The 18038-nt window shown below is 39.5% G+C and overlaps 1 protein-coding gene across 5 annotated transcripts; it reads left to right on the forward strand.

Moving 5' to 3' along the window:
- Nucleotides 1–936: 936 nt before the first annotated feature.
- nat15 (N-acetyltransferase 15 (GCN5-related, putative)) lies at nt 937–10645 on the forward strand. 5 transcript variants are annotated; one of them, XM_044099246.1, is made up of 8 exons: nt 942–1176; nt 3279–3394; nt 4091–4220; nt 4730–4826; nt 6673–6907; nt 7633–7785; nt 7883–7992; nt 10516–10645. In XM_044099246.1, exons 2-8 carry the CDS (start codon nt 3285–3287, stop codon nt 10584–10586), a joined length of 906 nt encoding a protein of 301 aa, XP_043955181.1. In that variant the 5' UTR covers nt 942–1176; nt 3279–3284; the 3' UTR covers nt 10587–10645. The 5 variants fall into 5 exon arrangements, 3 of the variants coding, with proteins under 3 accessions (XP_043955183.1, XP_043955181.1, XP_043955182.1); XR_006369005.1 differs by lacking the exon at nt 10516–10645 and adding an exon at nt 8213–10425 and having other exon boundaries at nt 959–1176; nt 7883–8111; XR_006369006.1 differs by lacking the exon at nt 10516–10645 and adding an exon at nt 8213–10425 and having other exon boundaries at nt 959–1176; nt 7883–8099.
- The last annotated feature ends 7393 nt before the right edge of the window (nt 10646–18038 follow it).

The raw sequence follows: 18038 nt of genomic DNA on the forward strand, positions 1-18038 counted from the left end.
AATAACAGTTATTATTATTATTATTATTAAGATATAAATGCAATATAACAAGCTAGCTGTTTTCATGTGACATATGCAGATAATTTTTACAAATAATACTAATAGTGTAAGAAATATCGTTTTGAAAAATTTTCCTTTTTTTTTTTTAAGAAAAAAAAATTCCATTGAAAAATTGTGTTCGTTCCATTTGTGCATAGTTCTGTTTGTTTGTTCGTTTTTCTGTCCATGGTGATGGACAGACATGTCCTCTGAGATCCTTTAATGATTTTGGATTTTGAGATACATCGGCAGGAAATAAACGATGAGCTTCAACACCTCGATGACTTGCTTTCTAATCTAGACAAAAGGTGAAGCTCAAGTACCTGTGAAAAATTAAATCTCAAATCAAATCTGCTTGGATTGATGCCCCAGCGCCTGTGAAACACCTGAACCCGACATAGTAAAAGTTGTTTGTCAAGAAAGTGGCCCTATACATAAATATACAGTTTTTACTTCATTCTATATCCCATAGAACTTTTTTCCCTGCTGTCAATGTACATATTTTCTTGTTTTTAATTTTGTTTGTTCAGACGAATTAAAAAAAAACGTAATTAAAACTGATGTAACATTGTAATATTCTGCATCTATCAGTGTTGGTAGCAATGAATTTTAACAATTCTAAGCCTGATAGCTGGAGGTTGCTGCATGAGCATGTAGCAGCTGTTTAACAACAGGAAGAAAACTCCAGCAGAATCAGAACCAGACTCAGAACGAGAGGATCGGAGAACGGAAAGGAGACAAAATAACTGCCTTCATGTTGAGGAAACAAAGAGCTCGCACAGTTACAGTGACACTAGGAAAGCAGTTTCTTACATTTTTAAAAAGCGCAGTCATTTTTCACTTCAAGCCGGTGTGTGGCAGTAAAGTGCCAATAATTGTGTGAGCCAGTCTAACTATGTAGTAGAAGAAGAAGCCTTGCCTGTCAGGTTACAAACAGGAAGAAAACATCCAGTTGTTGTCCGAGCCAGGGACTGGGGTAGTATCTTGCGTTCGAGTGGCTCCGGAATGAGGCGACTTTGAGGGTTGGAAACCAGCCGAGGTGTTACCATGGTGTGTCCGAAGTAGTGACAGAACCGACTGATAGCACGGGAATTCAGTGCTGCTCCACTTTCCTCCGGGTACGACTGTTGAAACGAGGTAAGTTAGCTTAGCCACCGAGCGCTAGCTTCGGGGTTAGCCTGTGTGGTAGCTGGCAGATATTTGGGCTTCATTGGACAATAAGGCATTCTTTTACAGCGTGCTGGTTTCCCACTTAACTCATGTGTACTTTGTGATTTATTCTAATAGTTTATCTTAATGACAAATTAAAACTATTCAGCCCTCTATGCATCATCTGTCCTGCTCTGAGCTCAGTCTTATAAGTCGCCAGAAGTTCATGATGCTTGTAGCGGATTGTGACAGTGTTACAAACAACTCCGCAGCTCCATAGAGAGCATATTAATGAGAACCAGAAAAAAAAATCAACCATATCATTGCTTGTATTCATTTAAAAAAATATTTTATTTATCCCAAAAGGAAATTAAATGTTGTAATTTATATCGTCCGATTATCTTCAAAGATCACCTGGTAGCAGTCAGTCTTGTAGCGAATCAGAAGAGGCCTCTGACTGAAGGTCTTTGCTGTATGACTGTAGTGACATTATAACAGCTCAATTTCGGGGAGCAGAGACGATATTCCACAGTAGCATGTCCTGAATGACATCATCAATTGTCGACCAGCAATGCTAACCCACCTCGTTAGCTTTAGCCGCTCCTCTTCATATCTCTTTGTGTTTAGGAAGACTTTGCAGGTGGACATATGAGCCTTATTAATTATGGTTGATGGATTAATTTGGTTCCTGTCTGTATCCTGCTCACTTCCTGTAGAATTTGGGGTCAAAGTTCTGGAATCATTTGAGCTTTAGAGATGCTAATCGGCTTCTCCCACTTGTGAAAGTATAATAACAACTGTTTGAAAGTTAAAAAGCAAAAGCAAAAATTTTTCCAAAGGGTTTTACATAATCATGCTAAAGTTTAACTAAATTATTACATTTTTATAAACAGGAAACGAGAAAAAGAAATCCACCTGACTCAGCATAATTGCTGTTGTACAGCATAATTCTGTTATGCAGAACAGATATCCCACATCACATGACATACACTAGGGTTTCCCCCAGTATATCATAAACCTGGCGGGCCACCAGGCTTGAATTTTTAAAGACTTTCCAATAACACATAATTGACACAAGTGATATTTTACAATTCCCTGTCAACTTTAAAAATGTTTTAACTCAAAAGCGCGATGGGCTGCTGGATGAATGAGTTGCGAGCGCCTCCACCACCAGGCTTAGCAAGTTCTCTGGGCGAAACCTTGTACACTATAAACACACAGAGACACATTTACAAAATAAAAATCAGAATATCAAGAGCTTTGTAAAAGTTTTCATACCGCTTGAACTTTTTCACGTCTGGTTACGTTACGACCACAAACCCCAACGTGCTTTGTTTGGAAGTTGTGTAGATAATCCAACACAGCGCAGCACTGACCTGAGAAATGGAGGAAAATGGATGTTTGGTTTTCATTCATTTCTCCAGTTAACAATCTAAAATCTCCAGCATACAGTTTTACATGAAAGAATGAGTGAACTGCTTATAAATTCAGCTTTTTAATTTGTAAATGGCCTGCGTTTGTCTAGCGCTTTACCAGGTCTGAGGACTTCAAAGCAATAAAAAGAAAAATTTAAAGATATATTGTGTTTGACACAAGGTGAAAAAGTTCAATTTGTGCGACTGTTTTGCTTGTCTCACTTTTAGGATTTAAATAAAGTGTTGCTTATTTTAATCTGACAGATTATGCTGCTCTACTCCTGAAATCAGCTGCAACATAAGGAAGTAGTTGCATAACAAATCAGTTATAAATGTTTCATTTTTTTTAATGATCTTTGTAATGATCTCTGAACGTAATACTGTTTGCTGCTGGTTTCTGAACTGTGTTTTAGTTAAACAGGTGAAAATGGAAATAAGATCCTGTTATCTTTAATAAAAAAAAAAAAGAAAGGATTTAAGACATGTTGGATCCACATTTTATGCTTTTTATTCTGACAAAGTTGCATACTCATGCAATCCTGGTTGACACAAACACTCGCTCTACCCCGTTACTTCAACCAGTTAATATTTGGAAGCGACTGACGTGCGACCGTCAGGCATCCTGAAGCTGTAAATGCAGACTGACTAACTTGTGGTGTGTGTTGACCTCTGCAGGTGTGAATGAGTGACGTGGTGCCTCCCACAGCTCTCAGTGAAGTCCAGCTCCGCTTCCTTTGTCACGATGACATAGAGAATGTCAAACTGCTGTGTGGTGATTGGTTCCCCATCGAGTAAGCTTCGTGATTTCTGAACTTCTCTGCGAATCAATCAGTCAAAGTGCTTTACGTCATAAAAACACACACACACACACACACACACAAATACAAAGTTATAGAACACACAAACTAAACAATTTTCAAATCCCACTGTTACACATCAAAATGTTGAATAATGAAGCATAAAAATCCCACCAAGAATTAGGGAATCTGTTATTTACCTTTATTTGCGCAGACGGTTCACGTTCTGCCTTGCAAAACAAGTGAACATTTGTTTGCTTAGTAGTCCAAAGTGTTCTAATGATATAAATAAAAATGACATTTGAAGAGCTTACATACTGTTGATGTAGCACTTTAACACTAACTTTTTTCTAGAAACTGCTGATGTAGCACTTTAGCTTTAGCTTCCACTAAATATCATGTTAGTGTCACAATTTAGCATTAGCTTCCACTGAACACCATGTTGGTGTAGCGCTTTAGCATTTGCTTTTGCTAAATACTGTGTTAGTGTAGTGCTCAGAATTAGCTTTCACTAAATACTGTGGTGGTGTAGCACTTTAGAAAATTAATACTTGTCAATAGTGGTTTATTGCCAAAGGAGCTTATTTTTTAGCTAGCCGTGCCCACCACTGTGCTGACTTAATAAAAAAAAATCTCCAAGGGATGTGAATATTTTTTGCATCTGTCGTTCTGTCCGACATTTGTCTCCAGGTACCCAGACTCATGGTATCAAGATATCACCTCCAACAAGAAGTTCTTCTCCCTCGCTGCCACCTTCAGAGGAAACATCGTGGGAATGATCGTGGCCGAGATCAAAAGCCGGACCAAAGTACACAAGGAGGTCAGTCGGTCCTGTGGTGTGGCTGGAATGAGCAGTTTGAACTTGTTCTCTGTGGAAATGTTGTGAACAGGTGGGACTCTACCAGCCACATGTCTAAAGAGTCAGATGGTCTGTTTTTAGTGTGTTAATTACATAAACCCAACACCTCTGACTGAGAGAAACTTTAGTCTGAATGAAGGACAAAATGCATGGTGAGAACAAAACTGTGTCGAGTACAGACTTAAAAATCTGTTTCGCTCACTTGGGCCATGTTCTTCATCCTAATTTCCATTGGGAACTATTTGCATCTGTAGAATTTGCCTTCCCTGTGGCTAGTTTGTGTTGACAGAGATGCAGTACGTGTTATATTGAGAGAGAAAACTCAAAACATGTTTAGGGTTGTTGTGGAAAGATCTGTTTTACCAAGCACTGTCAGGTATAAATACAAATACTGGACAATTCAAATAAGTTTTTATAAGTTTTATAATCAGGAGGAATTCCAGATTCTGATGATCTTTTCTGTGCCTTAGGATGGAGACATCCTGGCTTCCAGTTTTCCTGTGGACACACAGGTCGCCTACATCCTCAGCCTGGGAGTGGTCAAAGAGTTCAGGAAACACGGCATAGGTACAACTGCTTCCACAAACAATTTGTTTTTAAATCAAAGCTGATGGTTTTCATGGGTTTTGTTAAGAGTTCTGGTTGGACCTGAGTTTGATACTAAATGGAAGACCAATTTAGACTGTCTTGAAAGTTTTTGATAGATAAACAATACAGTGACTTTGCAATATCAACATAAATCCCAATCCAATCTCTTTGGAGGCAATGTTTAGTCATTCAAGTCTCACGCATGCAAATATTATGTTTGTGCTTTTAAGCGTACTTGAATTTATAATGTTGGAGTTCCATGTTCTCCTAAAGTTATCTACGATTCATTTCTATTTAATGAACCTGTAATTTTTTATTTCTGTTGTCAGATTGTTGTAAAATTATTCATACCTTCAAAAAGGAACGAAAAACCGCTAAAAGTATGTCTTGTCCATTGCCTCTTTATTTAAATTTAACATCCACAATGCAGGAAAAATGGTAGAGTATTATTCCTTGAAATTTTACTCCAAAGTACAGGGTGGAATCGTAAGCATTTGATACACTGCCAGTATTTCAGGTTTTCGTTTCCATTTTCTTAGATTTTTCTGGATCTAGTAAATCAAGAAAAATCACATTGTATAATTTTTAATAATGGTGCAGTACTACACATTCTCCAGGTGCATAGAATAATATTATATCACAATCAGAAAACTTCAGTTGTTATAAAATGCGTTGTATCAAATATAACTTAATAAAATTAGACTTTGTAATTTTAACACCTTCAAATTGGGCCTCTGTCTCTTTAAAAACCGCTACTCCTTCTGAAGCTCCGCCTTCAGGAAGTCACTACAACATGGCTTCTCCATTAACCCTTTAACAACATTTATACCAGTGTAGAACTGAGAAGTAGCTGCTATAATGAGCTCAGCAGATGCTAATTGCTGCCCGCAAGTCTGACGGAGATGAGTAGGAGACTGCAGCTCTGTGGAGGAGCTACGCCTTGAAGGCGGAGCTTTGTCCCTCCTGGCGTTTTGCACAGCTGAATGGTTGCCATGGGAGATTAAAAGTTCTCTCAAACATGCATGAAAGAATCAAAGCAACACTCCAGGTCTGTTTTTGGAGAGAGAATAAAATTATAACAAGCTCAAAAAGGTAGATTTTTCATAACTCTGCCCCTTTAATTATTAAGGTTTCCACTCACTGCAGCAGGGATTTTGCCCCTGTCCTCCAAGCAGATCTTCTCCAGGGCTGTTGCTGAAAAACGGAGAGTTTCGAATGTTTTCTATTGGGTTCGGTTCTAGAGACTGGCCGGACCGCTCCAGAACATGAAGTCCTCCTTATGGAGCCCCTCGTTTGTTGTCCTGGCTGTGTTTCAGGTCATCTTCATGCTGGACGACTCAGCCATGCACACGGTCAGTGCTCTTTCTGAGAGAAGGAGATTGTTGACCAAAATCCCGTGACAGATGATCGTACTAGTCTTTCCTCTTTCTTGCCAAGTGGAGTTTACACCAAAGAGTTCTGTTGTGGCCTCCTATGACCTCCTCCCATACCTTCGTTGGCTTCTGTCATGTACAGTCAGAGTTTGATGCTGAAGACATGATGTTCTCTCTGTATCAAGAACAAGGCCTTTAGGCCTGTGTGCCTGTACGCACACCGCTAGAACGGATAACTTTGTTCTTTCTCCTTCTGTTATTGCTGATTGCTCTTGTGCGGAGGCAGAGAAATATTGTGCATTGAACCAGAGGCGGAATAAAATCAGTCTCTCGTTGGTCAAGCTCCCCAAATGGAGGAAATCAGGGTCGATTTATGGGTTCTAAGACATTTTCTGTCACCCATTTCATTGATGGAGCTCTCTGACTCTCCTCATTCCCCTCTGACCCTCCAGGCTCCCTACTGCTGGACAGTTTGAAGGAGCACATCTCGACGACCGCTCAGGACCACTGCAAGGCCATCTACCTGCACGTCCTCACCACCAACAACACTGCCATCCACTTCTATGAGAACAGGGACTTCAGGCAGCACCACTACCTTCCCTACTACTACTCCATACGCGGCGTCCTCAAAGACGGATTCACATATGTGCTCTACATTAACGGCGGTCATCCACCCTGGACAATATTATATCCTTTTGTGGGAGCAAAAATGAGGCAAAGTGATTGGTTACAGTGTTGTGCAATAGTATTGTTGAATTTTATTTAATTATTTAACAATTTCTCACATTAAAATATCCAAATAAGATGAGTTTTATTAGGATTTTAGTAGTGGTGGGCATACTTCTGCTAATAATGAAGCTAATTTTTAGCTTAGTGCTCTTGCTAACTTTGAAAATATTTAACGCACCTGATTTCCACCATAAGGTATTTTGGTGGAACTGTCTTATAAACTTTCAGTTGAAAATATTTGACATCTGTGTTGAAGTTTTGGTTATCGCCTTAAGAATTCTTCAAGTGCGTAGACATATATATTCATGCTCTTATTTTGAAGTGGGTCTTTACGCAGCAGTTCACTTCCTCTCCTCATCATCTTTATCCTTTTCGTTTCCCCCAATAACTTTATGACGTAAAGTTGTTGGGGGAAAAATAAAATAAAATACAGACAGCAGGGAACTAGATACAAACATTACACTACAATATCTGAGAGTTTTATGTAGCTTGTAAGGTATGTCAAAATTAAAACAAATTGGTTAGATTGGATGTTAGCACTTTAGCATTAGCTTCTGCTAACTACAGTGTTGGTTGAACTTGCCATTGGTACAACTGCAAACCTGCCAAGACATTAAAGCCACTGGAAGTACATAAATAGGAATCCTTGTAATCTTGAGTTTTTCCTTAACCCTGCGCTGCACTGACTACATCCAGCACATCGGCTCCACCCTGGCCAGCCTGAGCCCCTGCTCCATCCCACAGAGGCTGTACCGCCAGGCCCAGTCGCTGCTGCGCTCTCTGCTCCCCTGGTCCAACATTGCCTCCAAAACCGGCATACAGTACAGCAGAACCATGTGACGTGGGACAGAGGAGGGCCGTTCACGACGGGAGCCGCACCTGCGCCGTCTTTGTCATCGTCTCGCCCTTTTTATCTGTTTTCTGTTTTTTTAGGAGCTCGGCCGTCCTCGCCAGTCTTCCCCCTCCGCTGTACAGACCAAGTTCAACCACATTCTCAATCTCTTCCGGCTTCCCTCTTCCTGCGTGCATGACAACGGACTCAGGTTAAGCATCCCCTCGTTCCCGCGCCAGATCCTTGCCTTGTCCATTCAAAACATGTTTGGCGCCGAGCCTGCAGATTCACCGGGTCGTATTGATACAGTAGTTCCAGGTGATTTTAGAGGTATTCGCTTCCGAGGTATTCTTCTTCCCGTTACTTGGATGTAGTCATGAACCACTCAGGTTACCCTGCCTGTAACCTGTGTTTACCCCGTCACTCCACAGCTGAGCCAATCCAGATTGACTTTGAGGGCAGACAGCGGAGCTAAAGGTCAGATAATGACACGCAGAGGTCAGGAGAGGTCGTACCGTGAGACTGAAATGATGGCGCGCACACACCAGGAACCACAGAGAGAGACTGAAGTTTTATGTCTCTTTTCATCTTGTCAACTACTGTCAGATACTATGTATTCTATTTGTATATATTATATTTAGCTAATATATGAATTTATCTTAATATGTATGTTGATTCTATTGTATGTCGTTATTTGGGCTGAGTTTGACGATGACACATTCTTGTCCTGTTTTTCCTGGGGTTTTTTTTTTAAGTCTGGATTTAAGTCTCAATCATTCACAGTTTTGTAAAATTGACACTTAAAAGCAAATTTTATTGATGAGATTATCGTAATGTGATTGAAATAAATTTGATTCGACGAAAGTAGCTTTTTGAAACCATTTAAGTTTTCTAGGGGTGCACCGATTGCAGTTTTCTGGCCGATCCATGATGGGCAATATTTTAAAAATAATCTGACCTGCCCATTCTTATTTTGGCCGATCCAGATTGGTTTTTGTCTGAAATGTTGCTAAATATTGCAACATTTTTAGGCCTTTTGAAGAGGTATACAAGATCGGCTTCGCATGTAAGTATCGGCCGATCTCCCAAAATTAAGGAAATCGGTGCGCTCCTAAAATTTTTCCCTGCAAACACTCATTGAAATGAGTCTTTTATTAGAATACGGTAACACTGTAGTTGAGTTCATTATGACCCAAAGTGGGTCCTGGAGGGCCGGCCTCCCGCATGTTTTAGTTCTCTCCCTGGTTTAACGCACCTGGATCCAATCATGGCTCGTTAGAAGGCGTAAGGAGAACATTGACATGGTGAACAGGTTGTTGTTGCCAGCAGGGAGAGAACTAAAACATTCAGGATGCCGCCCCTTTGGGCCCTCTTTAGGCCCCCTTTCGGCCCCCCTGTTCTATTGCTATACATTCTGACCACTGAACGATAACGCAGAGCTGTTTAAAGAAACGCTCTCAACCTTAAAATCGTCCAAACACAGTCCTTCTTTTAGAAATTTTAAAAGCTCACTGAGTGCTGTCTTGTTTTTTTATTATTATTATTATTATTATTATTATTTTTATTTGCCTCTTTATTGCTGCTAATATGAAGAAATTTCCAAATGTGAAAAAATTTCTGTCTGTGCAGATTTTTAAAAAAGAAAAGAAAAAGAAAACGTCCCGGTTTAGATTTTTATGTCAGCCTGTGAAAGAGATTAGAAAATACACCCACTTTCTGTTCCTGCACACGTGCAGCAGGTTTGTGTTTTTGTGTGTTTATTTATCAGCACCGGCTGTTTTTTTTATGTTTCGTTCCATTTGAATCAGAAGTAAGAATTCGGAATGACGTCAAAAAAATCCAAAAACACAAAGGATTAGTCTGTAGGATCTCACTTTAGTTAATATGTTACTCACAGCAGATAACTCCAATCTCAAAATGTCAAAAATAATTTATGTGAGAGATGTCTTATGAATCTTTAATTTGTTACCACTGGGCGATTATTTAGCCAGAAGCCAATGATTACACACAGGAAATTGAGGCAGCGCGCCTCCAATGATCTTCCTGCTTGAAACGCACACTGTGAATGATTATTTGTTGTGTTTATTGATCAAACTGTTTATCCCGCTGCAGCATACTCATTAACAGAGAGAGATAAACTCCTATTAGTCCAAATGTGGCTCTCACTACTGCAGTCGCCACATTTTATGCGTTAGCTGGCAAATCAAGTTTTGAGGTTTGGTTCAGTGAGAAATTTTTACCCTCCAAATTTCTGTCTCTATTTTCACAGGGTTTTTTTAAATTTTTTTTTTATTAATATTGTTTTTTCAATCTCGACTCGCGGGTTCAAATGGAGCACATGTAAGTGCCAAATGCTAACAGTGACTTTGGGAAGCAACGCCGCAGTTTCTCAGTTTTATTCTGTTCTGCTGGACTTGAGAGGGATTTTTACACCCTGGAGCTGATGGATCATCCAGTGAGCGAATAATCGATTGTTTTTTTTTTTTAACTTGATATAGTACTGAGTTGAGGTATGGGTGGCAGTGTGCAAAAATGAAAGTTCTTTGTGGAAATCTTAACATTTCTCACTTTCCCTGCCCTGTGGGAGGTGATGCAAGTTCTTTGCAGACATTGTTTATGCAATAAATCTGTTTCATTTCAGTTATTTCGTCGTCTCGGTTTCCTCTCTTTTTGTAACTGTTTCCTGTTATTTAAATGCTGTTTTTTTGTTTTGTTTTTTCGACATGACATTCAGAGCCAGACTCCGAGCCGGAGTCCAGACTTAAATCTGATTTGGATAATCTGGAGATCTCTCAAAATGGCTGACAGAGGTTTCCATCCAACCTGGTGGAGCGGGAGAAGAACCGCAATAAACAGAATGGACCAAAATGGCTGAAGATAGGTGAGCTACGCTGCCGGCATGATGGAAAAAAAGACGAGGCTGAAATTCTGCCAGAGCTGGACCAACAAAGTGAATACTTTTGTCTTTTTAAAGGGGCGGTGTTATGTAAAACTGACATTTTTGAGCTTTATGTCATGTTAGAATTTTATTCCCTCATCACAAACTGTGCTGAAGGCAACATGGTTACTTAATTGTGGCTGAAAAATGTATTTGCAAATCACTCAAAAACGTTTGTCTCACAGTGTCATATAATGAGCCAGCTATTCCAATGCTGTTTAGATCAAGGCTGGAACGTTACAAAATATCGAAAAAAGTGAAATGCTCTGAAAGCTTTTGTTCTTCTGGAAAAATCCCGTGTTATTCCAAATTCTGATACAACCTGTGAGACGAGTTGCCTCTGATCCTGAGCTGACTCACCTTTCTTTCCAGGAATTTTTTTTTCTCCCCCAGCCTGGTGGAAAAGTGTGTCATAAAACTTTCACTATAAGAAAGTAACAAAGATCGGAGCGCTGAGTATTCGGCATTATAGCCATAAGCTACCCACTGAGACTCTGTGGTGGATTTATTTCATTTTATTTTTTCCAAAAACTGGGTGGATTGATAGAAGCGTTGACCGACTCCAAGCAAAAATTGGCCAGGATTCAACCGAATGTGACAGCGTGACATTAAAAAGCTGCTTGGCTGCAGGCCAGTTTTTAACCCTGCTAAATGCGCTTTGCTCCTTTATTGCATCCTGCCAAGTTCCTTCTGGTGAAAGTTATCTATCACGAGACTTTTCTTATCTGTTGGGCCAATGGGAAGCAAACACATCTCTGCTCCACCACAGCAACGGAGCGCACCTTGAAAACGACGCTAGTAGAAAACTATCTCCTCTCTGCTCTATTCTTTTGCTGTATGTTTACGGCAAAACAGAAAAAAAACAAGCAAACAAAACCATCAAAAGTATGTTCATTTGAATTCCAGCTTGTTTTTATCCAAGCTCAGAGTTGTTTCTGAGGGGCCACGTCTACTTGTATTGATGTGCCACACAAAAAGTACTTCAATTTGAAGACTTTCAAACACCTTGCTGATTCTTGCAGACAAAACTGGACAACTATTAGCACCAGAAGCATAACCATTATGGAAGAGTGTCAAGAAGGATAGAAAGTCTTGTCTGCAGTTTGCCACAAGCCATGTAGAGGGCACCAATAACATGTGGAAGAAGGCTTTCTGGTCTTACGGGACAAAAATGAAACCCTTTTGTCCTGGCGTAAAAAATGGTATGGCGAAAAATTACTGTGATTCAATTTGCTTTTTTAAACACGCAAACCAGTCAAGATGTAGCGTAAAAGATTTTGGGAAATTTAAATTTTTTATGTTTTTTAGTTTGTGGATGCGACGATACACTTTATTCACTTTCTATACCGATACTAATATCTGAGATTTAGTAGCAGCCATTACTGATCTAATACAGAAAAACATTGCTGAGTTGACTAAAATCTTGTTCAAACATATAAAAACAACACAACTTTAATTTGATCAGTCAGTGCAATTAGGAGTAGAACAGCCAATGTGAAAAATAATAAACTGAAACAGATAAAAGCAACAAACAACCTTGGTCAAACATGTAGAAATATACTGCAACAAACCTTCTTTCAAATGATTCAGAAAATGTAATTAGGAATACTAAATAGAACATAAAATAGAACATGAAGTCGCTCAGAGTACAAAGCATGGAATTTAACCAAACAGATTATGGATTGGGCACTAAACTAATTTTTTTTTTCTTCCAGTATCAGAACCAATACAGATATTAATATCAGATTGGTGTATGTCTATTAAAGTTTGTGGTTGTGTAAAAGTTAAAAGGGTATGGGTATTTTTGAGTATGATGCAGTGTTCTCTGTGGAGAGGTGACTTTTTAAGAATCTGTAAGATTTAAGATCTGTAAGAAAAAAAACATATTAAAAACATACAATGAATAGTTATATAAATAATGACATTAACACAGCCAGTAATGATAACATATTAAAAGAACCATTCGAGCTGAAAGAATTTTTATTTCAGCATTTGCTTTGCGCTTTGTATCTGATACTTACGGGGAAGTGTGTTTTCCCCATTCTCACCGGTTGTTACGGTAACTCATGACGTCTCTCTCCCCTCGCCCTCCTACAGAGAAGTTACGCCCATTCAGAAAAAAAGAGAGGGAGAGTGCAGCAAAGCGAGTATTTACGGCGCTTGGCCGCTCTAGAATGAACCTCATCTCTTCCACTCTTTGTGCAGCAGAGGGAGAACATTAAACCACATATTTTGACCAGACCCGGGTTCTTTTTGGACACTGTTGTCAGTCTTCAGAACTGTCACTTCTTAACTTGAAGGAACCAAGGTGAGTGATGCCATTAAAACACTTAACAAGCTCAAACTCTTGTGAACCCCGCGGTGCTAGCTGACTAACAATGTGTTAGACTAGAGGCTAGCTGCTCAGTTTCAGTCTGACTTCGGGTCAGGAAAAATCTTGGCTCGGCTGTCGAGCGCAGAACTTTGTAGCTGTAGAGGTTTGCTTTGGTTCTCCTGTAACTTCCCAATGACGTTTGAATGGACAAATCTCCATAAACTCTGCTGTCCAATTGGGTTTTCCTGGCGCGTGCAGGCGGTCATTTCCTTTGAAGGTGGGGGTGGGGGCAAAATGCCAAGAAAAGAGGAGCCTGCATTTTCAGTCAATATGGGTTTTGTCCGAGAAAGTACCGTCGCTGTGGTTCAAACCGTGGAAAATTAAATTCTGTTTTAAAATAAATGACAGAAACATGCTGTCACTCACCATTTAAAAACATTCACACGCCTTAGCCGTAATTATCTTAGGAGCAGCTGAAAATAGTACATTTTTCTGACTCGTACTTCAGGCTTTCTGATGGTGAAACGAGTAAAAAAAAGTATAAGATGGAGATTTGAATCGTTCTGTACTTATGTTAGAAATGTCAGATATGTTGTTTAAGGAGGCGGTGACTGTGTATGACTACCGCGTTGGAGTTAAGAAATGGGAGTTTTATAAGTCTATAGTTTTGCCGTCCTCCAGAACACAAACAACAGTAGACTGGCGTGTGATTTACAAACTGAGGTTATAATTTGAAAGTTGTATTTCCACATAGTTGCTTAAGAAATGGGGTTAAATAACTTGGTGCCAAGTGGGACACAGCAGTAACTATCCAACAAGAAGCTCAGAGCTATTTGCTCAGTTAAATTTTACTGTAATTCTGTAATTTTTTTATCCAGGCAGTGGGCTCTACTATAATTATGAAAAGCTATTGATGGATTTAATCAGTTGTATTCACAGGTCGCCCACCATACTTTCCCACAGCCATTTTTATTTCTTTTGCTAAGCCAATCTTGGGTATTTGTTGATTAAAAAGATCAGTCTTAGTCCCCATCAGATTATTCTTTTCTTCCATAAACTGCTTGGGTTTTGTTACACTTTGCAGACCAAAGTGTTAGTTAAAATCCCAGATGAGTTTAGCAATTTGTGGCGGTGGGACAGAGGAGGCTCTTTTCTGGCATCACTGTCCAAACCTGATGGTATGATCTAAATTTATTATTTAGACTCGATGATCACAAGTTTACCCTGTTGCTGCTGTTCTTCACCACTGAATTTTGGATTTGCAAAAAAGTGATATTTATACGACAGTGGACCCCCACCTGTTTGTGGTTCAGAACTTGTGGATTTTTCTTTGGAACGTTGCTCCAAATAATCTATGTCAAATTGACCCTTTTGGGTTTATTCCATAGAGCATATCTTGAAAACAGCTCAGTTTGAAAAGCTGAATACGGTGGTACTTGACAGAGCAACCAATCCAGGAGTCCCATTCATTATTCCAGGTTGCTGATTGACCGTAAACCCAAGAATAGACATAAGGAAGACCATGGATGTTAGCTTCTAATGCTAAGATGGTTTCTACTGTGTGCATTAGTTCATAGTAAGATATTTATGTGGTTTAACTATTAAAACTGACAGGTGGAAGCACTTTTAGAAGGAGTCTTAAGTATCTGTGGTTCATATGGGTCCTGGTTCGGCCTGTGTCACTTTAGATTTATTTCCAAGTGAAACAGAAAGTCGTTGATGATCAATTACAAGTTCCTAGGATCTCTGATCAGCAATAAATATACTCAATTCAAAGGTTTATTTTTACTTTATTTTCTAAAAATAAAGTAACTTTTATTTTCATGCATCCATTGAAGTATTTTTCACATGTGGCCATAATTTAAAAAAACTCATCATATTTTTATGATTTTAAAAATAGTTTTAGTGGGTAAATGATGCCAAGTGAAGACGTTTGTCTCGCAGGAGGCTGAAGCCAATCGACAGGAAGAGTAATAAGATGTGGATGTTTTGTGGGGGCATATAAAGGCTTGACAGGAAGATTGATGGAGTTCTGTTATAGAAGCTCATGTTTGTTTTATTAACCTCTCAAACTCCTGCACGAGCAAAGTGTCTGTCTGCAACATGAGCGTTTCCACATCGTTGTTTCCTGGTGTTTGTACAAGGGGACAAATTCCACCGGCATGAGTCGAATGTGACCCAGCCAGTTGGAGACGTTTTTATTGCCACATGAAACAAAGTAAGGCTTTGCAAAGTGCCACCATCAGTGTTGTATAAAAGCATTTTCTGTTTTGTTTTTTGTTTCTATTTAAAGAGACAGCATGTGAATATAACAGGTTTATTCAGTTAAAAATAATTTATTAATCTCAATGAGAAATCCATCCATCCAGGTCGCCAGTCTGTCGCAGGGCAACACAGAGACATACAGGACATTCACACACACACACACACACACACACACACACACACACACACACACACACCTAGGGAGAATTTAGAGAGACCAATTAACCTGACAGTCATGTTTTTGGACTGTGGGAGGAAGCCGGAGAACCCGGAGAGAACCCACCATGCACAGGGAGAACATGTAAACTCCATGTTGGGGATGGAGTTTGCATGTTCCCGGGCCGGGAATCGAACCCAGGACCTTCTTGCTGCAAAGCAACAGTGCTACCAACTGTGCAGCCCTCAATGAGAAATGAAATATTTTATTAATAAAGTTGAGGAAGTCATTATAGATTTGTGAATGATGTAGTTTAACAGTGAAGCTGCCTGCACACTTGGTGTATTAGCATGCAGGTTAGAGATCTGTAAACGTCAGTGTGTTGATGGTAACACACACACTCACACACACATACGCAAAACAGGGGAAATACAAGGTTATGTTGCATTGTTGAAACTGAAACCCACTCAGACGTAAGTGATATTTTGCAAACATATTTGTTTTTCAGAACTTGTTACATTAAAACCACAAACTTAAGTGTATTTTGTTTAAATATAATTTTTATTACTACCAGCCAGGATTAGTCTGTCATAAAATAACTTCTGGAGTAAAGGATTCACCAAGACCTGACTGATTCACTGACCTGACCTGACAACACACAAAACTAAATCTTTTGTCTCTTTCAAATATTAAACAGGAAGTCATTATTTGTTTTGAAACACAATGTGGTTCCGAAAAAAAAATCTTTTTGAAGAAATGTGCTGTAATTCTTCGGAGTAAAATTTTTTATGTTTGTGGAAGTAAAATGGAGACATATTTTTCGTAGCTCTCGGTTTTTGTGTTTGCAGTCGGCGTGCTAAAATCAGGGATCGAAACCCAACCACAAAAACTCTCGGCAGGTATGGGTTGCTGCGTGCGTGTGAGGAAAACATGGCTGCTGAAGGCTCAGTGGCGTCTCTGTATCTGCATTTCCACTGACCATGTGTTTGCACAATTTGACATTTCGAAAATGAAACTGCTCAACAAAAACACGGCAACGTTTTGGTAAAACTTTATTTTTTTTTTCAATAAGTTTAGTCGCTAAAATGAGGTGCGTTTCTTTGTTTTGGCCGTATGAACATTGTTTTATTACGCAAAGCTGCAATGGAAACCAGGCCTGTCACAGTAAAGTTTACTGGACGATAAATTGTCCTAGAAGTTATTGTGACGAACGATAATATTGTTGTTTTGAGACAATTTTCAAGCAATATAATTGTAAAGGCATAATAATGCAAGAGCACGTTGCCAAAGATTAAGAAACTTTAAATATTAGTGAGCATTTAACACTGGAACTTCAAATATCCAAATATTTGAACAGGAAAAAAACTAAAATGAATTATGGAGTCTTTGTTTCTCATTTAATAGAAATAATGCAAAATTGTGTTGTTGTTTTTCACATTAGTGGAATGTTGACAAGGTTTTGCGTCCATTTGTAATGCAGGTACAGTTACTGTCTTAGAAACACCAAGGCAGCATCTTGAACATAATCATAGCCGTGTTGTTAAGAAATGAGTGACTAACTCAACTCACTGTTCTGTTGTCACCTCACAGTTTAACCAACAGCAATCTTCCGGTTCTTTCCACTGATTTTTATGCCGCTGGTCATCGTGAAAGTGTTTGGAAGAGGATAACTATAATCAAATGAGTTCTAGTTCTGCTGCAGAGCCACCATAACGTTTCTGTGGCGTAGATGCAGAGATGAGGTAACAGAGGAAAGCAAGTGGATTGATGGTTTTTGCTTGACTCATTGCTGGCATAATTACCGGCTCTGCTCTGTGTCTGAGCTGCAGTGACTGACAGCTTGACACGGTCTCACTTTCACTGTCTTCATTGCTGTCAGTGAAGAGAAGAGATGCTGATCCTCGAGAAAGAACCCCCAAAAGTCCCTCTATGTGTTATAGGACAGATTCAATCTGAGTAAATATGAAATCGGTTTTCAGATGAGGAATTCATGTATGATCGAAAAATCTGTCCACCTTTAGGGAAAGATTCTGTCCACTCAGGAGACAAAGTGGGACTTTTTGGAAGCTCTTTCATCTGGTGGAAACTAGAAACGGCAGTCGGCACCAACAGTCGAACACGGCGGTGATCGGAGGTTGATCTGGGGTTGCTGCGCTTCTCGAGGACCCGGATGGGTTGCCATAACGATGAAATCTGTCTTCTGGACCTTCAGTTCAGTGACCTCAATCTCCAACAACATTGGGTTTAGCTGCAGCATAATGATCTGAACGTCACAAACACTTGATGCTGTTTGTTGCTGCCAACTGTGACTCAACCAGTTATTAGCTTTAGAGGTCGGTTGCTTTTTAGCAAAGGGTCAGATTGAAGGAAAAGATTAAAAATATGAGTATATTTTTGTCCCTTTAGGGTCTCTGTACTCTTTGTGTTTAAGTGTAATTGCAAAAATGAATAAAAACACTGTAGAGGCATAGCTTTAGTCCGAGTGCTAACCTTGACAGCTGGCTCATGCTCAGTGTGTTTAAATGCAGACTGCAGTGAGGTCCAGACCAGGAAGCTGCTGCTGCTGCTGCTACAGTCTGACTG

The sequence above is a fragment of the Gambusia affinis genome, linkage group LG19 (genome assembly GCF_019740435.1).
Source record: "Gambusia affinis linkage group LG19, SWU_Gaff_1.0, whole genome shotgun sequence".
NCBI lineage: Eukaryota > Metazoa > Chordata > Actinopteri > Cyprinodontiformes > Poeciliidae > Gambusia > Gambusia affinis.

Bases quoted from the DNA above. Each gene is read 5' to 3' on its own strand.
- nat15 (XM_044099246.1), top strand. From the start codon at position 3,285: ATGAGTGACGTGGTGCCTCCCACAGCTCTCAGTGAAGTCCAGCTCCGC. The intron at 3,395-4,090 runs GTAAGCTTCGTG...ATTTGTCTCCAG, and splicing joins GGTGATTGGTTCCCCATCGA to GTACCCAGACTCATGGTATC. The intron at 6,908-7,632 runs ATATCCTTTTGT...CCTGCGCTGCAC, and splicing joins CATCCACCCTGGACAATATT to TGACTACATCCAGCACATCG.